This window comes from Coregonus lavaretus (genome assembly GCF_964263955.1).
Source record: "Coregonus lavaretus genome assembly, chromosome: 10".
Lineage (NCBI taxonomy): Eukaryota > Metazoa > Chordata > Actinopteri > Salmoniformes > Salmonidae > Coregonus > Coregonus lavaretus.
This window is the reverse complement of record NC_139997.1, coordinates 61,056,915-61,079,274: the sequence shown is the minus strand read 5'-3', so window position 1 is coordinate 61,079,274 and position 22,360 is coordinate 61,056,915. Positions and strand designations below refer to the sequence as shown.

The window sequence follows — 22,360 nt, the reverse complement described above, 5'->3', positions numbered from 1 at the left end:
AGTGATTTGTAAAAAAAAAAAAAGTAGTGTCCAATAAATCATCAAATAATCTGAACTAATTATGCTAACTTGTTATGTTAACTATCCAAACGTTGTAATACGCCCATAAATTAAGAAGCAATGAAGTCCACCTGGAACGCACCCGTGTCGACCTGCAACCGCAGCCTAGCAATGAACGCACCCGTGTCGACCTGCACGGCGCCCGCAGTCTAGCAATGTGGTGATTGTTGTCTAACCGGGTGAGCCAGCAGGGCCACGAGTTGCCGGAGCTCGTTCAAAGTTGTGGGGTTCTATTTTCTCATAATTTGATCTGTATGTGATGAATAGCTTAGAAGGAATGCATTAATGATAAGCATAGGTTTGTACTATACTGATATCAATTGTTTCACATAACAGGCTGTGATTCATGTGAGGAACGTTAGGGGCTAGGATGAGATAAAACTTGTATTTCTTATAGATAAGACTTGAATTTCTCACAGATACGAACACTGCCTCTTTGTTGTCTGTGAACCGTCCTTGAACGTAGTACAGTGGAATGGTGTCTTTTGGGTGCTAACTCCACAGGTTATTATGATAGCAACTTATGCCTGGGAACGGTGGAGCGCCAAGGGGTTGGGACCAGCCCGTGCGCCAACGGATTGGCTGAGTAAGTCTAAACCACGCTCAGTCTCTACTCTGATTGGCCAGCAGAGAGTGGGAACTATCTCTGTCAGAGTATTTGAAGAAGAACCTGTAACAATGGATTAGTTCTCTGTCTGCCCTGCGTGGTATTTCAGCGAGCCTGTATACGAACCAACATACTTATCATACATACATTTTGCATATAATAAATTTAGCTTGGATTGAATATCTCTTGATTATGTTTTCTCTTATTCCAATACCAGATTTGAATTACGCAATTTCTAACAGAGTTTAATTTGTTTTATTAATTAAGGTGCTGCAAATGCATTGTTCACTTATTATTTATTAATTACCATTTTGCTTCCTATGGCAGGCAAGGGAGGTCTGGTGTCGGCCACGCTGGAAAAGTGATCGAGTTCTTGTGTCATTGTCAGTACAGTACATGTACACCACGATATGAAACGTTGATTTGAACCTTCTGACCAACTAGTGGATCAGGCGGCGTCCCACTGTCTGATTCATATCGCGTGATTTCTGATGATTGTTCTCAATTATATTGACTGTTTGGTTCTGTATGGGGTGCACCTACTGTGATGCTGTGACCGTGCAGCGCGCATTCATTTCGACCTACCACACTCACAGCCGCCCTCCCGCGGACGTTCTAAATGGAACACGATCTACTAACGATATACCGCTGTCAGGCCGACGTCGGCGAGATGTATGTGTGCTGTCTGGGTACAGGCGAATATATCGATAAAAGTTACCCTGTCCCAGAGATATTTGCGCGGTTATTAAAACTTCACGCCAGGGTAAGCCTAGACGAAACACAGACCTTATATGAAGTAGTTCTAACATGAATGGTGAAGAAATATTTCCGGGTTTTACCGCTAGGTTTTATGGGTATTATGACTCCATTAAACCTCATTGAAGAAGAACACGGAAATATGCGACGGTAAACAACATTATTGCATTGATTTGCTACAGTTATATTCATTTGAACAGTGTACTGTATGATATGCATGCATGTATTTAGTGTTCATATAATCTTGTAGCCAATAGCTCTACGTGTCTGTCACCTGAATGAATTATGTGACGCACTAAAGTTAGTTAGTTCAGTGATAGCTGCACCGTTATCATTGTAGGGACGTCAGAGGGTCAGGCTGCAAGGTTACATTTTTCATTCTCATATTCGGTGTGGTCTCTGAAAAGTCTTACTTTAAATAGCGCATACACACTAAACGTTTACCCCCGTTCTATTGATTTCAACGTGATATCGATGGAAGTGAATAACCAAAAACATTTGCTTTACACTTACCGCGTTGGCGACACACTTTAATCAAAATGCAACTTTTCAAAATGTAGCTAGCTAGGCGTCTTTTACATGTTGCCCTCTAACCAGTGACGTACACATTATTCCCACATTCCGTGTGTTTTTTGTGCTGTTAGTTTTAACTGGACGTGCAACCTCATCTAACCCCCCACTCGCGCTATTGATTTCAGCGTGATAATCGATATGTGTAATTGACAAAACAGTGTTGCGTTTGTCGTTCTGTTGGTGACCCCCGTTACATATGGGGTACAACAAAAGTTACATATGGGGTACATATGGGGTACAACAAAACATAAAGTCAAAAAATACAACAGAAAATATATATACAGTGTGTGCAAATGCAGCAAGTTATGGAGGTAAGGCAATAAATAGGCTATAGTGCAAAATAATTACAATTAGTATTAACACTGGAATGATAGATGTGCAAGAGATTATGTGCAAATAGAGATACTGGGGTGCAAATGAGCAAAATAAATAACAATATAGGGATGAGGTAGTTGGGTGGGCTAATTTCAGATGGGCTGTGTACAGGTGCAGTGATCGGTAAAGTGCTCTGACAACTGATGCTTAAAGTTAGTGAGGGAGATAAGAGTCTCCAGCTTCAGAGATTTTTGCAATTTGTTCCAGTCATTGGCAGCAGAGAACTGGAAGGAATGGCGGCCAAAGGAGGTGTTGGCTTTGGGGATGACCAGTGAGATATACCTGCTGGAGCGCATACTATGGGTGGGTGTTGCTATGGTGACCAATGAGCTAAGATAAGGCTGGGATTTGCCTAGCAGTGATTTATAGATGGCCTGGAGCCAGTGGGTTTGACGACGAACATGTAATGAGGACCAGCCAACAAGAGCGTACAGGTCACAGTGGTGGGTAGTGTATGGGGCTTTGGAGACTAAACGGATGGCACTGTGATAGACTACATCCAATTTGCTGAGTAGAGTGTTGGAGGCTATTTTGTAAATGACATCACCGAAGTCAAGGATCGGTAGGATAGTCAGTTTTACGAGGACATGTTTGGCAGCATGAGTGAAGGAGGCTTTGTTGCGAAATAGGAAGCCGTTTCTGGATTTAACTTTGGATTGGAGATTCTTAATGTGAGTTTGAAAGGAGAGTTTACAGTCTAACCAGACACCTAGGTATTTGTAGTTGTCCACATACTCTAGGTCAGACCCATCGAGAGTAGTGATTCTAGTCGGGTGGGCGGGTGCCAGCAGCGTTCGATTGAAGAGCATGCATTTAGTTTTACTAGTGTTTAAGAGCAGTTGGAGGCTACTGAAGGAGTGTTGTATGGCATTGAAGCTCGTTTGGAGGTTTGTTAACAGTGTCCAATGAAGGGCCAGATGTATACAAAATGGTGTCGTCTGCGTAGAGGTGGATCTGAGAGTCACCAGCAGCAAGAGCGACATCATTGATATACACGGAGAAAAGAGTCGGCCCAAGAATTGAATCCTGTGGCACCCCCATATATAGAGTACCAGTCAAAAGTTTGGACACACCAAGGGTTTTTCTTTATTTTTTACTATTTTCTACATTGTAGAATAATAGTGAAGACATCAAAACAATGAAATAACACAAATAGAATCATGTAGTAACAAAAAAAAGTGTTAAACAAATAAAAATGTATTTTATATTTGAGATTCTTCAAAGTAGCCATCCTTTGCCTTGATGACAGCTTTGCACACTCTTTAGTAGGTGTGTCCACTTTTGAATGGTACTGTGTGTGTGTGTATATATATATATGTGTGTGTGTGTGTAGGGGAGAGTGTGGTAAATTCAGCCAAAGGGTTAGTTGAGCCACCCTTGTTTCTAGGAAACCATACACCCAATTAATAATTTTACCAAATATTTAGGAAGAGGTCGTCATTTTATGGAGTCTGTGTGAAGGAAGAAACCACATGGGAAAAGTGGTAAGCAAGTTAGGTCCCAAAAATGTATTTGAACAAAGTCAGATTAATTTGTGTTATAGGTTTCATGATGCTTGTATCTAAACCAAAGTACATTGTTTTTAGATTTTTTTTTTTACATCAGCTAGGGTGTAATATGCTACAATATGAGGTCCTAAACCTAGCATGAAAGTGCTTCCTTGTAGCTGTGTGGGCTAATATAGTCAAAATGTTTGCCTTGGGGTAAGTATAGTCCCCTGTAGCTCAGTTGGTAGGGCATGGCGCTTGCAACGCCAGGGTTGTGGGTTCGTTTCCCACGGGGGGCCAGTATGAAAATGTATGCACTCACTAACTGTATGTCGCTCTGGATAAGAGCGTCTGCTAAATGACTAAAATGTAAATGTAAGTTGAGCCAATGGCAAACTGCCACATCGAAACAACTTCCCTGTCCCAGACAACTGGTCAAGAAATCAAATCAAATTTTATTTGCCACATGCGCCGAATACAACAGGTGTAGACATTACCGTGAAATGCTTACTTACAGCCCTTAACCAACAATGCATTTATTTTTTAATAAAAAAGTAAAATAAAACAACAACAACAAAAAAGTGTTGAGAAAAAAAGAGCAGAATTAAAATAAAAGAACAGTAGGTAGGCTATATACAGGGGGGTACCGGTGCAGAGTCAATGTGCGGGGGCACCGGCTAGTTGAGGTAATATGTACATGTGGGTAGAGTTAAATGGAAGGGTAAGTGGTATTGAACAGAGAGATCTATATCTGAATGTAGGCATACACAACCCCAACCCATTCATTAAACTTCGACCCACTGTCACAGGGCACCATCACCCACTTACCCCAAGGTGACTCAGCTTACCCTGTCCCTATGCTCAATTTACCCCATACCCGGGTTAAGTTGTGCCAAGCGACCACTTTTTTTTTTTTTTTTTTACTGTTTTGTTTACATGAATTCTGATGCACAACATCCTGAAACACATGTAGATATCATTGTTAGAAATAATACTATATTTCCCTTGACGTAGTGATGCTGTATGTAAAAAAATGGCTCAACTTAACCCGCTCTCCCCTAATATGATTAGGCCTATTTGTTGAACATGTAAGGTGCCTTCAGAAACTATTATTCCAAATGTTCTTGTGCTTGAATTCAAAATGGATTAAAGATATATATTTGTATCACCCATCTACACAGAATTACCCCGTAATGACAGTGAAAACATGTTTTTTATTTTTTATTTTAGCAAATTTATTGAAAATGAAATGGAGAAATCTAATTTACTTAAGTATTCACAATACATGTTAGAATCACCTTTGGCAGCGATTACAGCTGTGTGTCTTTCTGGGTAAGTCTCTAAGAGCTTTGCACACCTGGATTGCACAATATTTGCACATTATTATTTTCAAAATACTTCAAGCTTTGTCAAGTTGGTTGTTGATCATTGCTAAACAGCCATTTTCAAATCTTGCCATAGAACTTCAAGCCGATTTAAGTAAAAACTGTAAATAGGCCACTCCGGAACATTCAATGTCTTCTTGGTAAGCAACTCCAGTGTATATTTGGCCTTATGTTTTAGGTTATTGTCCTGCTGAATGGTGAATTTGTCTCCCAGTGTCTGTTGGAAAGCAGACTGAACCAGGTTTTCCTCTATGATTTTGCCTGTGCTTAGCTCTATTCAATTTTTTTTTTATGCCGATGACAAGCATACCCATAACATGATGCAGCCACCACCATGCTTGAAAATATGAAGAGTGGTACTCAGTGATGTGTTGTGTTGGATTTGCCCCAAACATAAAGTTAATTTCTTTGCCACATTTTTTGCAGTGTTACTTTAGTGCCTTATTGCAAACAGGATGCATGTTTAGAAATATTTGTTATTCTGTACAGGCATCCATCTTTTCACTCTGTCATTGAAGTCACCATTGGCCTCATGGTGAAATCTCTGAGCGGTTTTCTTCCTCTTCGGCAACTGAATTAGGAAGGACACCTGTATCTTTGTACTGACTATTGTTTCACCATCCAAAGTGTAATTAATAACTTCACCATGCTCAAAGGGATATTGAATGTCTGCTTTTTTTTTACCCATCTACCAGTAGATGCCCTTCTTTGCGAGGCATTGGAAAACCTCCCTGGTGTTTGTGGTTGAATCTGTGTTTGAAATTCACTGCTCAACTGAGGGACCTTACAGATAATTGTGTGTATGGGGTACAGAGATTAGTTAGTCATTCAAAAATAATGTAAAACACTATTATTTCACACAGAGTGAGTCCATGCAACTTATTATGTGACTTGTTCTGCACATTTCTACTCCTGAACGTATTTAGGCTTGCCATAACAAAGGGGTTGAAAACTTATTGACTCAAGACATTTCAGCTTTACATTTTTAATTAATTTGCAAACATTTCTAAACACATAATTCCACTTTGACATTATGGGGTATTGTGTGTAGGCCAGTGACGCAATCTCAATTTAATCAATTTTAAATTCAGGCTGTAACACAACAAAATGTGGAAAAAGTCAAGGGGTGTGAATACTTTCTGAAGGAACTGTATGTGTAGATGGTACATTTTATCTTAAGGTTTTCAATATATCACAAACATGTTTCTGCATATTTGTTATTGATTTGGGCACATTAAAACAGTTTTGACATTGGGCTATTTATCAAAATATCTTGTCAACAGGAAGCAGTGACAGCATCATTTTTAGGAATATAAATGGAACTTTCAACATTAATTTCCAATGTTATTGTACTTAATCAGGTAAGAACTGCTGAATGAACCAAAAACGGGTTTGCCTAATAATTGGTTGCTAACAACAGTTGTATATATGCTTTAATTAAAATGTTTAGAGTAAGATGTGTATGAGACCAACGTGCATACTTTTTGACCCTGTGTGTGTGTGTGTGTGTTACAGAATGACCCGTCATGTGTGTGAGGACGGCCCAGTTTTGGAGGAACAGGAGACAGAGGGACAGAGACAGCTCCACAGTCTCCTCCTACAGCAGCTAGACACGGACGTCAACATAGACAGGTGAGCCTCCCTACACACACACACACAGAGATAATTACAATAGCATTAACCACACAGTTCAAATACAATAGCCTACACTTCTACTAAATTATAATAATGATAGATTGGATTTATAGAGCTTTTCTACCAACTGAAAGCTGAAAGCGCTTTACATAGTAAGGGGGAAACTCACCTCATCACACTGTTTCTTTTGTTCTACAGCGTTACAATAGCCACGCTATTTCCATATTCTTAGTACACCCTAGGTCAGGACTGACAGTACACTTTTCACATAGGATTTACAGTATGTTGCATGTAAAAGCAAATGGGGCAATGTTTATATGACCCCCTTTCAAACCATCCCATTTTGACCACCTTTTTGCCGGTATAAGCCTTTTATACCTCCCGTGCACATGCCGGCACCGGTGACAAGTGCACAGGAGTAGAGTTGTGAAGATGTGGGTAGGCATTTATTTTAATAAATTCATTGAATATAAACCATCACAAATCTATTATTAATTTGTTGAGGCAGGCCCTTAGAAAACATAAGACCAATAAAATGTATTTTCAAAAGAATAGCATATTTTGAGTTTATGTTACTTGTCTGCGCAGCCTATGAAATGAAATCAAGTTTGTTATTTTGTTAATTAAACAGACAAGACAATCTTACATTCCCCTGCCCTAATCACAGTCAACAAACATATGTTTTATAGAAAGAATATACAATGGAATTTAACAGAATAAAATAGAAATCATATTTTTGCCACACAACTTCAGTGTCTCACGGGAACGTGTGGAACCGCTGTTGTATAACAAAAAGTGATATTTTGAAACAGAGCCAAAGGTGACTGTATGTGCTTTAAAAACCGTTGTATCTTTCCGATCAAGTAAACAAATAAAACATCTGATCTGGATGAACCTCTGCAAAGATTTGAAAAAGTCACTTTTGTGATCCACGTTTAATATTTCTTCCTATACCCTCACTTCGCTTTGTTAGGGAGCAGGCAACGGGTGTTAAATTGGGAGTATCTTCATCATGATAGCCTACCAATAGAAAATAATAGAAATCTATATTTTCAAAAGCATGTGAGTCTTGTGTTCATATTTCACAACCTCAGCGGGCTTATGGGAGTTGTATGCAATCAAGCAAAAATAATAGGCCTACACTTTATTTATGTTACATTATTGCATGCTAACCCTGAAATGATCAAGGCATGAGAACTAAATTATTAAGAATTGCTGCTCCCGATATTAAATATTATTATCTACTTAGAGACAGACTCAGACCTCTCATTCAGACCACATTCAGAGTGACGACATAGACGTAGAGATCTCTCATGTGTTGTCTCAGATGTGTTGCAAAGAGGAAGTGTTTTGCCCCTGCTGCGCTGTACAAGCCGTTTGGGGAGCAGGCTGCCGGGGTGAGGAGTCTACCCCAGTTCAAGGCTCTACAGGACGGGGAGACTGAGCTGGCCAGTCTCAGGGAGCTGGGGCTCACAGACCTGGAGGTAGAACTGTGGCTCAACAGAGACCAGCCAGAGAACACTGTGAAGGTGAATGTTATTTATTTATATAATTTATGCACTTTACAACAAGGGACGATACAGTTATTAGACACCCACATCCTACATCCTGTTAGGGAAAGTAGGTAATAATATCGAAGAGAAGGTGATTGTTGCTTTCCAGACAGTGTGCAAAACTGGTTGAAATGACGTCAGTACAACCAGATTGTAATAATTTCATTCTAAATAGTTTTGCCGACTGGTAATGCTGGATATAATGACAATATGTTATATGTATGGTGTGGTTGTGGTTTTCAATTACACCTTCTGAGAAGGAATACAGAGTTTGTATGTAAACAAAAGAAGAAGAAACAATGTTTGAAAAGTGATATTGACTGATTGACCCACTGTGAGTGTTTTTTCAGACACAAAAAACTCCTGGTGGTGTAGCCTGATATAGATACTGATTGTTTGACCTACCAATGGTCTCCATCCAGGCATCCATCCAAACTGTAAGAGATGAGGGAAGAACTTACCTCAACTCTATTTACTTCAATACTCACTGAGAAAAGGATTCAATTATTATTATTCAACCTTTATTTATAGTGGTTAGTCTCATTGAGATAAAATCTCATTACTCCAAGCAACATGGTCAAACAGGCAGTTATGGTGGGTGCGTGCGCCCGTGTGTGTCTGGTTCAGGGCCTAGGTTGTGTGTTCTGCCCTACAGGGTCATGGAGTGTGTGTGGCCCCCGGGGCGCGGCAGCAGCGTCTTCTGGTGATCCAGGACAAGATTGATGCCAGGTCAGAGCTCATTTCTCGCCCACAGCGCTTCTCAGCCAGCCTACCCCTGTCCCGCAGAGAGATGGAGATAGAGAAGGCCCTGTTCCAGGGCAACGACCGTCTGGGCTTCCTCAACGCACTCTATCACCAAGGTGGGATGATGTTACGTTAGGGCTGGGCGTAATGGCCTAAAAATCATATCATGGTATTTTCAAAAGATATGACGGTATTTTATGTTTTTGAATAATAAAAGTTCAAAATTTGCTTTAATAGTAGTGCGTGACCCTAGGGTGGTAACACATACATTCTAAGTTCATTAATTTCTGCATTTCCTGCACTGATTTGAGATCATTTCCACACTGCCACATAAGGCTGCACGATATGGGCAAACATTCTAGGTCTTATTTTTAACCAAATGTTACAATTGCGATTTGACTTGCTATTTAGAGCAAACCACTGGGGTGAACTGTTGGAATCATGGGAATAGAATGGTTATTCTAATTCTGTAGTTAGAATATAAAAGTGGGCACTTTGAATAGAGTGTTGTTTGACATGACAACTAATGAAAATGCCAGGGAGATGTTATTGTGACTGGGTAGGAACCAAAGAGTTGATAAGTGTTTCCTAGAGGACCCCATAATCTTTGGCTACATTTAATGTTTTGTTTTAGCTTCTTTATGTAGCTAACATATTCTTGCTTCGCATATTCCTCTTTGATTTAGAAGATACTGTTGCACAAAGAACATGCTGATTTAGGTGTACACCATCACTGGTATTATCAGGCTATATAGCTAATTATGTTCGCTCCGACTCAGTACATTTATTAGCTATCGATTAGCATTAGAGGATAACAATTAGCGGCTAACCAGATTTAGGCCCAACTTGCTAAGAACAGACAAACTAGCTATTTGCAGACGTAAGAAACACAAACGAATAGTGTAATTATAGAACGCTAGTGGATTTATATTAAGAAACTAAGTGAAAACAGCATTGTTGTCATCAACATTGTTACATGTGCTGCTTGAGTGACAGGGCGGGGCTATGTCACTAGGGCGGCAGGTAGCTTAGTGGGTAAGAGCGTTGTGCCAGTAACCGAAAGGTCGCTGGTTCTAATCCCCGGGCCGACTAGGTGAAAAATCTGTCGATGTGCCCTTAAGCAAGGCACTTAACCCTAAATGCTCCTATAAGTCGCTCTGGATAAGAGCGTCTGCTAAATGACTAAAATGTAAATGTATGTGGAAAGCTGCATAGAGAGCGAGAGAGATGACTCATAGCGAAGTAAACTATAAAAATGGACGTTACATACAGCGTATTACATTTAACAAAACAAACATTCAAATACCATTATAGAAAGTAAAGTAAAAACCCAAACCGGTCCGTGCATCATTACAGGTATATCGTAAAATGCGGTATACCGCCCAGCCCTATGTTAAGTTATGATAAGTGTCAGGTCGTTCACACTGCAACATCCATAGACCAAGAAGTTAGAAAGCCTAAAGGATTTCGAACAATAATAATGAGTTTTGAAGGAGTTTGAACAAGTCAATGTGTGTTGGAAGTGTTTCACATTCCTTGCGTAGACATGTTCAGAAATAGAACACAATAGGAATTTGGGGCTGGTCTTGGTCTGTGCCTGGGGAACCGGTCCCTGGGGGTAACAGACTGGCTCCTGGGGATTTGAGGGAAGGAAAGTTTAAACATAAAAAATAAAAAAAATGAGTTGAGTAGAATATAATTACAATATTGCCTTATCTAAGATGTTTTATTTTGGAAGACCTCTGCATCAGTGTTGTTTTGTGTATATGTTGTATGTTTTCTGTTGTTGTTGTGGACTCGAGTCACATGACTTGGACGAGTTTGACTTGAGTCACAAATTTGATGACTTGATAGAAAATAAAATAACTTGAAACTTGACTTGGGCTTGGAGCCTCAAGACTCGGGACTCGACTTTGACTTGAGACTGATGACTTGAAATTATCTGGCCGGGTTTTATCACTCATTTTCTGGCACAAAGTCTCCGTGGATTACTCTCCACACAGCCAGAGACAGTAGCCGCAACAACTCCCTTGCAAAAAAACGTGCCACAGATTGGCTAGTGAAACGCAGCAAACTGTCAATCAACACAGGTCGGGTGAGCTAGCGAACAGATTGCTGATTTGCTGTACAGCTATAGGATTGGATGCAGCGCAAATGTCAAATTGTAGGGATAGAGGATTGCCATAATAAATATGCAGCTCCCAGAAAAATTGGGGTGATCAAGAATATTAACTGTTTACATTGCAAGCTCACTAGCAATTTGGCATCAAGCAACAATTACTAGTATAGTCTTAGGCCTACTGGTCTTTTGGTATGTCAACATTTCTTGAAATGATAAATTACGTATGAAGCTTGCATTTGTAATTAGTTATTAAAATGAATTATTAGCCTACTGTGGTGAAGACGCACCATCTCCACTTGCGCTCTCCAAACTCCCGCCATTGGAGAGTGCTTTGTTCTCTTGTTGAAATGTTTGCTTTTGCTTTCACAAGTTTAAATGCGTATGTGGAAAATCGATATTCCATGTAATCCCACAATAATTGCTACCGTTTCATCATTCCATCCCCGTACCATTTGCTGTTTCATGTTTGCTACGATACATTTTCATTGACCATTTGGTACCCTCTGAGTGGGCGCAATGTTTATTATGCACATGAACGTTCGCAAGACTCATGATGTAGAAGTTCTGTTTATTTAATTCAATGTATGGTTTCCTTCATCTTCATATTTCCTGGGTTATGTCAGAGACCCGTGTGTCTGTGTCATTCTGGTTTTGCGTAATAGGAGTGTGCACGCCTCCGTGCGCATAGAAATAGGCTACGTGGGCTGCGTACCACGCTTTGGAGTCACTACGTTGAATAATAGAAAATGATTGTTCCATATATGAATGGTGATGAAATATCATTAGGCTAATAATCATTAAGTCTGATTTAAGATGAATGTACCAATGTAACAATGGATGTGGGAATTGCCTTTTACATTGTAGAACCAGTTTATTGGTTGTAATTGCCAATTGGGTAATTATATGGTCCTGGGAGGGGCCAACTGCTTATACGTACCTGTTTGAGCTCCTGTTAGTTTAAATGAGGACTTGGTGAACTGTATATTCTTTAGGTTTTGTTTAACTTTGTGTTCGCTCCTGTGTGCTGATAAGGTCACAGATGACAAGACAGGAGATTACGGTCGAGGTGGTTTAATGACGCTGAAGATGCATAGTACAGGCACAGAACAGCACAGTGTATGTAGTACATGGGCTAGGGCACTTTTAAGGCTTTCATTGACAGATTGTGATAACCAAGAGTGTGTGTGTGTGGTCTGCAAGTAAAGAGAGAAATAAATAGACAATGGTGAATGACAGATATATACATAATACAATCTCTAATTCACTATACCATAAACAATATGCATGTAATAATAACATGGCTATCATAGCTTAATGCTATACAAGACAATACAGCGCCATACAATGTGACTCCACTAATTAGAGATCAAGGGAGTGCCGCCACATGTGTACTACAAAGCATAGTGCCGCCATCTTCAGTACAGGGCTACAATGGCACAATGAACTTGAAAACCTCTAAACAGTGAAATACAATGTAATACCCACATAAACGATATAGCATACATCTATATATACTGAACAAAAATATAAACACAACATGTAAAGTGTTGGTCCCATGTTTCATGAGCTGAAATAAAAGATCACAGAAATGTTCCATACGCACAAAAAGCTTATTTCTCTCAAATGTTGTGCACAAATTTGTTTACATCCCTGTTAGTGAACATTTCTCCTTTGCCGAGATAATCCATCCACCTTACAGGTGTGCCATATCAAGAAGCTGATTAAACAACATGATCATTACACAGGTGCACCTTGTGCCGGGGACAATAAAAGGCCACTCTAAAATGTGCAGTTTTGTCACATAACACAGTGCCACAGATGGCTGAAGTTTTGAGGGAGTGTGCAATTGGCATTATGACTGCAGGAATGTCCACCAAAGCTGTTTCCAGAGAATTGAATGTTCATTTCTCTACCATAAGCTTCCTCCAACTTCGTTTTAGAGAAGTTGACAGTACATCCAACCGGCCTCACAACCGCAGACCACGTGTAACCACGCCAGCCCAGGACCTCCACATCCGGCTTCTTCACCTGCGGGTTCGTCTGAGACCAGCCACCCGGACAGCTGATGAATCTGAGTTTACACAACCAAATAATTTCTGCAAAAACTGTCAGAAACCTTCTCAGGGAAGCTCATCTGCGTGCTCCTCATCCTCACCAGGGTCTTGATCTGACTGCAGTTTGGCATCGTAACCTACTTCAGTGGGCAAATTCTTATCTTCGATGGTCACTAGCACGCTGAAGAAGTGTGCTCTCCACGGATTAATCCCTGTTTCAACTGTACCGAGCAGATGGCAGACAGCGTAGCGTGTATGATGTCGTGTGGGCGAGCGGTTTGCTGATGTCAACGTTGTGAAGAGAGTGCCACATGGTGGCGGTGGGGTTATGGAATGGGAAAGGTATAAGCTACGGACAACGAACACAGCTACATTTTATTGATGGCAATTTGAATGCACAGAGGCCCATTGTCGCAAGGATCCTGGAAGCTGAAAATGTCCCACTTCTTCCATGGCCTGCATACTCACCAGACATGTCACCCATTGAGCATGTTTGGGATACTTTGGGATTGACGTGTACAACAGCGTGTTCCAGTTCCCGCCAATATCCAGCAACTTCACACAGCCATTGAAGAGGAGTGGGACAACATTCCACAGGCCACAATCAACAGCCTGATCAACTCTATGCGAAGGAGAAGTCGCGCTGGTGGTCACACCAGATACTGACTGCTTTTCTGATCCATGCCCCTACTTTTCTTTTTGAAGGTATCTGTGACCAACAGATGCATAACTGTATCCCCAGCCATGTGAAATCCATAGATTAGGGCCTGATGAATTTCTTTCAATTTACTGATTTCCTTATATGAACTGCAACTCAGTAAAATCTTAGAATTTGTTGCATGTTACGTTTATAATTTTGTTCAGTTTAATTACAGGGCTTGTAAACGAAGCACTAGGGGGACATGATCCTATACAAATACAAGGCTAAATGTCCGAAATGATATCACACTGAAAACGGAGCTAGCAAGCTCACAGTTGCTAGCTCACAGTATAAACTACTAATTAGCATAACCATAAAATATGATATTATCGTCGCAATAATGACTTTATAAATAAAGAATTCAAATACTGAGCTATATTGTATGCAAAACATTTTGGGGCAAATTATATTTTATAATAATACAATTGCTCAAATAGATTTTGTTTAACAATTGACTGATAATCCTCAATGAATCATGAATAATGATGAGTTAGAAAGTTACTGAGGGTCAAAGATATAGTCCCGTGTAGCTCAGTTGGTAGAGCATGGCGCTTGCAACGCCAGGGTTGTGGGTTCGTTTCCCACGGAGGGCCAGTATGAAAATGTATGCACTCACTAACAGTAAGTCGCTCTGGATAAGAGTGTCTGCTAAATGACTAAAATGTGTAAATGTAAAGATCATACCCCCAAGACATGCTAACCTCTCCTGTTGTTGGTAATGGTGAGAGTTTTTATGTAATTTTTTATTTTATTTCACCTTTATTTAACCAGGTAAGCCAGTTGATAACAAGTTCTCATTTACAACTGCGACCTGGCCAAGATAAAGCAAAGCAGTGCGATTAAAAACAACAACACAGAGTTACATATGGGGTAAAACAAAACATAAAGTCAAAAAATACAACAGAAAATATATATACAGTGTGTGCAAATGTAGCAAGTTATGGAGGTAAGGCAATAAATAGGCTATAGTGCAAAATAATTACAATTAGTATTAACACTGGAATGATAGATGTGCAAGAGATTATGTGCAAATAGAGATACTGGGGTGCAAATGAGCAAAATAAATAACAATATAGGGATGAGGTAGTTGGTTGGGCTAATTTCAGATGGGCTGTGTACAGGTGCAGTGATCGGTAAGGTGCTCTGACAACTGATGCTTAAAGTTAGTATGTCTTGGGGGTATGATGTTTGACCCTCTAACTTTCTCACTCATCATTATTCACGATTCATTCAGGATTATCTGTAATCATGGTAGCCTCCACATTACTGTAGAAGTGTTTAGAGACATTCTATTCTTATTTACAATAAAAGTGACTCTAAAATGACACAATACTTTGTTTACCATTGATTTCTATTGGGCACAAAATAATCTGAAACACAAGCAAAATGAACTGCAAAAGCATCCAAGTTTGTAGAGTTACAAGCTTGATGTAGTCATTGCGTGCTAGGAATATGGGATCAAATACTAAACTTTTGACTACTTTACCAATAACTTTGACCCCTACTTTAAAAATAAAAAAAAGATTACTCGTTAAACAAAATCTCTTTCTCTGAGCAATTGTATTAGTATAGAACAATATAATTTCCCCCTTTTTTTTGAGCATACAATATAGCTCAATATTTAAATGATTTATTTTATACAGTCATTATTGCTCATCTTTATCAAGGGTGTCAATTTTAGACCCCACTGTATGTACTTATACTGAACAAAAATATAAACTCAACATGTAAAGTGTTATCTGTGACCAACGGATGCCTATCTGTATTTCTAGTCGTGAAATCCATAGATTAGGGCCTAATTGACTGATTTCCTTATATGAACTGTAACTCAGTAATATCTTTGAAATTATTGCGTTTATATTTTTGTTCTGTGTACATATCAACAAGGACGCACACTGCCCTTGGTGGCTAACACAAAACACTAACTGGTGGGAAAACACAGAATGGCTGGAACTCTGTGACGTGACTTCTCTTTAGCTTCTTCTTCCCTTAGCTGGAGATCGCCCAGCATGCTCTGCTCCTCCACCGGTGGGCGGAGCTACAGCTCTGATATGATTAACTTCAATCTATTCTACCAGGACAACTGCTATTTCTCCACAGCCTTTCGTACAGTTGGACAGATTTGATTTGGTTTCTCAAGGGGAGGCTGTGTAGTCTTGCCTTCTACCTGTGTCCGTTCCGATAGGACAGGTTAAGCCTGTTACAGAGGCAATTTCTTTTGAGCTTTTGCCCGTGTATATTTAGTCAATGTACTTGTATATTTTTTGTGATATGGTGCTTTCACCATTGGATCATCAAGACCTGTAAATAAATCTACACTCTGACCGCGTCAACCTGCCTTCTGCTGATTTCACGCCCTTACGACTGCTATAAGGTCCCTATTTTACATTAAAATGTTTCTGTAGACAAAATTATGAAAAAAGGGCTGTCTGGTAGACAATAAATAGACAAAGATTTGTAGTTGAACAAGTCATTGCATGTATAGATTTTTTTAACCCCTTGACTTGAGACTTGCCTTGAAAAAACGTGTGACTCAACTTGACTTGCTCTTAGAATGCGCAACTTGGACCTTGAGACTTGCTTGTGACTCGAATAATAGTGACTTGGTCCCATCTCTGGTTGTTGGTGACTGTCATGTTTTGAAAATATAAAATGAAAGAAAGGAATTCAGCTGTCCATCTTCCTGTTTGTCATTGGCAATATTGAAATCTGACAGCAAGCAATTATCCTGTAACTACCTAGTCAGTAAGTAAGTAAGTAAGTAGGGCGGCAGGTAGCCTAGCGCTTAAGAGTGCTTGGCCAGTAACCGAAATCCCTGAGCCGACTAGGTGAAAAATCTATTGATGTGCCCTTGAGCCCTTCTTTGGATAAGAGTGTCTGCTAAATGGGCAATATGTACAACAAAAAAAAATGACTAAAAAAAGTAGGCTACAAGCTGTCATGGAGTAATAACACTTATGTGCTCATGATTTTGGTCTTTCCCTTAGAGGAAGATACCCAAGCTGACCAGCAGGGGGCATCCTCCTCAGACCCCCTGGATTCCCTGTACAGAGATGTCTTAAGTGATGGGCGAAAACACATGTCTGTATCAGAGGACACTGAGCTGAAAACCACAGGACACTCATCTCTACCTCAGCCTCAACCACAAACTGACTTTGACCTATCACAGAGCTCATGGAAAATCACTGACCAATCACAAGTCCAGCCTGACTGTAAATCCGATCCATTGAGAGGTGGGATCAAGGACTCTGACCAATCGGCTACAATGGACACTTCTGGTCAATCACAAGATCAGGACAGACCTGGACAGAAGCGATTGTCAGCTCCAAAGAGGATAAACATGAGCCAGCCAATTGGTAGCCTGTGTGGTGCGGCCAAGACGGGGCCTGGGTTTCCGGTGATGGTCCGGGGCGAGGTAGAGGAGGTTCCAGAGGAAGAGATTCAGCAGAACCGCGAAACAGAGGAAGGGATCCGGAGCATACCACGGTTCCACAACTACCAGCCAGGGGAACCATCAAAGGTAGAACCTCCCTCAACATAACATCAAACTAATGATGTTTTAGTAACCATGTTTCCCTGAGAGATAAGAGTATCACTCACTTGTTCTAATGACATTAACCAGACTCGGTTACGTGTCTTGATATATAAACTACTCATATTACAGACTAAGAATGAGTATGGAATGAGAAAAATGAATAAACTGTCTGAGTTCAGTCTCAGGGCTTTGAGATCTGCCACACCCCCATGCTGTTGTCTGGTCCCTGTGGTTGTCCGTAGGTACTGTGTGTGAAGAACCTGAGTGCTCATGCCTCTGTGGCCCAGCTGGTTGCGCTATTCTCCAGGTTCGATTGTGACATCACCCAGCCTGTACTCTACCGCCTACTCACTGGCAGACTGAAGGGACACGCCTTCATCACACTATCAGGTAACTCTAACACGTGTGCACACACACTTTATCAGATGACAGACTGAGTTTACTCTCACACATAACAAGTTCTCCCTGGTAGGCTCACATTACACGCATGCATACACTCCTTCTCTGTATCTAAGGTGACTGACTAACTGAGCTCATACACACACTCCCTCCCTCTATATCTCTAAGCAACACACCAATTCAAATGTGCTTTCCATGTGTATACATAGCACATAAGACGTGATGTAATAATTGTGTAACATGTAATATCATATAGTACAATGCATTCAGAAAGTATTCAGACCCCTTGAATTTTTCCACATTTTGTTACGTTACAGCCTTACTCTAAAATGGATAAAATATGTTTTTCCCTCATTAATCTACCCATAATGACAAAGTGAAAACAGGTAATAATTTATTGGGCACATTTATTACAAATAAAAAACAGATACCTTATTTACTTAAGCTATGAGACTCAAAATTGAGCTCCGGTGCATCCTGTTTCCATTGATCATCCTTGAGATGTTTCTACAACTTGATTGGAGTTCAGCTGTGGTAAATACAATTGATTGGACATGATTTGGCAAGGCATACACCTGTCTATATAAGGTCCCACAGTTGACAGTGCATGTCAGAGCAAAAACCAAGCTCCAAGTTAGGATTGTGTCGAGGCACAGATCTGGGGAAGGTTACCAAAAAATGTCTGCAGCATTGAAGTTCCCCAAGAACACAGTGGCCTCCATCATTTTTAAATGGAAGAAGTTTGGAGCTTCCTAGAGCTGGCCGCCCGGCCAAACTGAGCAATCGGGGGAGAAGGGCCTCGGTCAGGGAGGTGACCAAGAACCCAATGTACACTCTGACAGAGCTCCAGAGTTCCTCTGTGAAGACAGGTGAACCTTCCAGAAGGACAACCATCTCTGCAGCACTCCACCAATCAGGCCTTTATGGTAGAGTTGCCAGACGGAAGCCACTCCTCAGTAAAAGGCACATGACAATCAATCAATCAATCAATTTTATTTTATATAGCCCTTCTTACATCAGCTAATATCTCGAAGTGCTGTACAGAAACCCAGCCTAAAACCCCAAACAGCTAGTAATGCAGGTGTAGAAGCACGGTGGCTAGGAAAAACTCCCTAGAAAGGCAAAACCTAGGAAGAAACCTAGAGAGGAACCAGGCTATGAGGGGTGGCCAGTCCTCTTCTGGCTGTGCCGGGTGGAGATTATAACAGAACCATGCCAAGATGTTCAAAAATGTTCATAAGTGACAAGCATGGTCAAATAATAATCAGGAATAAATCTCAGTTGGCTTTTCATAGCCGATCATTAGAGTTTAAAACAGCAGGTCTGGGACAGGTAGGGGTTCCATAACCGCAGGCAGAACAGTTTAAACTGGAATAGCAGCAAGGCCAGGCGGACTGGGGATAGCAAGGAGTCACCACGGCCGGTAGTCCCGACGTATGGTCCTAGGGCTCAGGTCTCTCAGTTGGCTTTTCATAGCCGATCATTTAGAGTTGAAAACAGCAGGTCTGGGACAGGTAGGGGTTTCGTAGCCGCAGGCAGAACAGTTGAAACTGGAATAGCAGCAGGAATAGCAGCAAGGCCAGGCGGACTGGGGGCAGCAGGGTGTCATCATGCCCGGTAGTCCTGACGTATGGTCCTAGGGCTCAGGTTCTCAGAGAGAAAGAGAGAACGAGAGAATTAGAGAGAGCATACTTAAATTCACACAGGACACTGGATAAGACAGGAGAAGTACTCCAGGTATAACCAACTAACCCCAGCCCCCCGACACATAAACTACTGCAGCATAAATACTGGAGGCTGAGACAGGAGCGGTCCGGAGCCCGCTTGGAGTTTGCCAAAAGGCACCTAAAGTCTCTCAGACCATGAGAAACAAGATTATCTGGTCTGATGAAACCAAGATTGAAGTCTTTGTCCTGAATGCCAAGCGTCACGTCTGGAGGAAACCTGGCACCATTCCTACGTGAAGCATAGTGGTGGCAGCATCATGCTGTGGGGATGTTTTTCAGCGGCAGGAACTGGGAGACTAGTCAGTATCAAGGCAAAGATGAATGGAGTAAAGTACCAAGAGATCCAGCCAAGACAACGCAGGAGTGGCTTCGGGACAAGTCTCTGAATGTCCTTGAGTGGCCCAGCCAGAGCCCGGACTTGAACCTGATCAAACCTCTCTGGAGAGACCTGTAAATAGCTGTGCAGAAACGGTCCCCATCTAACCTGACAGAGCTTGAGAGGATCTGCAGAGAAGAATGGGAGAAACTCCCCAAATACAGCTGTGCCAAGCTTGTAGCGTCATACCCAAGAAAAGTCGATGCTGTAATCCCTGCCAAAGGTGCTTCAACAAAGTACTGAGGAAAGGGTCAGAATACTTATGCAAATGTAAACATTCCTAAAAACCTGTTTTTGCTTTGTCATTATGGGGTATTGTGTGTAGATTGATGAGGGGGAAAAAACAATTTAATCAATTTTAGAATAAGGCTGTAACGTAACAAAATATGGAAAAAGGGAAGGGGTCGGAAAGTATTAAGAATGCACTATATACAGTGTATATATTATATCGTCCAAAAATAATATTGCAATATGTAACTGTATTGATTGATTTATTATTTTCCCCATCACTAACATTATAGTGTTATAACATATTTTCTAGACACAGAAACGTCCCAGAGAGCCCTGGAGTTGGTGAACGGTTACCGGTTGCTAGGGAAACCTTTGGTGATCGAGTTTGGCCGAGAGCGGAAGGATGAGCAGAAACCAAAATGGGACGAGGAGAAAACGAGAGAATGTCATGTACCATCTCTCCCTAACCCCAGTACTACAGACACTAAATACTACAACAGTACTTCAACACACAAATAAGAGACAGACAGACTGACCACACTGTTGTCGAAGGAGGAGAGTGGCACGTACTACTCTTCAATTACTGAGGTTTGACATTTCTGGTCAATTTGTTTTGTGAAGGTCGGAAAACGTGGATTCATTCTTATTTTTGTCCTGGATCTTAGTGTTTTTTTTATGTATGATCATAGGCTGTGTTTGGAATGTGAGGTATTAAAAATCAGTTCCCACTCTCTGTTGCGTTTCATTTTAATTGGGGGGGGGGGGGTCCAGTGGTGAAAAATGTACTAAATTGTCATACTTGAGTAAAAGTTAATATACTTTTAATAGAAAATGACTCAAGTAAAAGTGAAAGTCACCAAGTAAAATACTACTAGACTAAAAGTCTAAAAGTATCTGGTTTTAAATGTACTTAAGTATAGTGGTTGAAAAAGTACTCAATTGTCATACTTGAGTAAAAGTAAATGCTATACATCAAATTCCTTATTAAGCAAACCAAAGAGCACAATTTTTTATTTTTTTTACGGACAGGCAGGGGCACACTAACACCATTTACAAATGCAGTATTTATTTTTAGTGAGTCCGCCAGATCAGCGGCAGTAGGGATGACAACACGTATATTGATAGGTGCGTGAATTGGACCATATTGCTGTCCTGCCTGAGCAGTCGAAATGTAACAAGTACTTTTGGGTCTCAGGGAAAATGTATTGGCGTAAAAAGTACATATTTTCTTAAGGAATGTAGTGAAGTAAAAGTTGTCAAAAATAATACATTGTAAAGTACAGATACCCCCCCCCCCAAATACTTAAGTAGTACTTTAAAGTATTTTTAATTAAGTACTTTACACCACTGTGGTGGTCAATAGATGTCACTATACTCCACTGCTCATCATGAGTGGTTTTGAATTGGTCACTATAATTTGCCTTGGAATCTGTTTTGCGTCAGTCTTCATGAATAACTCTAGAGGGCAGACTAGCCACTTGAGATAGTTAAAGAGGAGATCTTTCCATGGCATTCTTTTCTACTGTCCCACAGAGCAAGGTAATTGTTCTCATGTTGAATTGATAATGGTCAGAAAACAGTACATATGATTAGTAGAGAAGTGTATTTTATAGGCCACATTTAAAACTCAGTGAAAATGATCTAGGTAGGAGGTGTGATGTGACAAACTACCAGCCCCTCAAAGGGGCACAGTTTAAATGGAGCGGTAACACACCACGAAACACAAAGTTGAAGTCGGAAGTTTACATACACTTAGGTTGGAGTCATCGTTTTGGCAAGTCGGTTAGGACATCTACTTTGTGCATAATTTTTCCAACAATTGTTTACAGACAGATTATTTCACTTATAATTCACTGTATCACAATTCCAGTGGGTCGGAAGTTTACATACACTAAGTTAACTGTGCATTTAAACAGCTTGGAAAATTCCAGAAAATGATGTCATGGCTTTAGAAGCTTCTGATAGGATCATTGACATAATTTGAGTCAATTGGAGGTGTACCTGTGGATGCATTTCAAGGCCTACCTTCAAACTCAGTGCC

The 22,360-nt window shown here is 40.6% G+C and overlaps 1 protein-coding gene across 2 annotated transcripts; it reads left to right on the top strand.

Moving 5' to 3' along the window:
• Positions 1 to 1,279: 1,279 nt before the first annotated feature.
• On the top strand, positions 1,280 to 21,052 carry LOC311135705 (RNA-binding protein 41-like). Of its 2 annotated transcripts, none has more exons than XM_084169723.1 (7): positions 1,280 to 1,573; positions 6,759 to 6,875; positions 8,206 to 8,407; positions 9,087 to 9,291; positions 17,039 to 17,571; positions 17,829 to 17,976; positions 20,630 to 21,052. In XM_084169723.1, the coding sequence occupies exons 1-7, from the start codon at positions 1,479 to 1,481 to the stop codon at positions 20,836 to 20,838; spliced, it is 1,509 nt and encodes a 502-aa protein (XP_084025849.1). In that variant the 5' UTR covers positions 1,280 to 1,478; the 3' UTR covers positions 20,839 to 21,052. The 2 variants fall into 2 exon arrangements, with proteins under 2 accessions (XP_084025849.1, XP_084025850.1); XM_084169724.1 differs by lacking the exon at positions 1,280 to 1,573 and adding an exon at positions 6,550 to 6,604.
• The last annotated feature ends 1,308 nt before the right edge of the window (positions 21,053 to 22,360 follow it).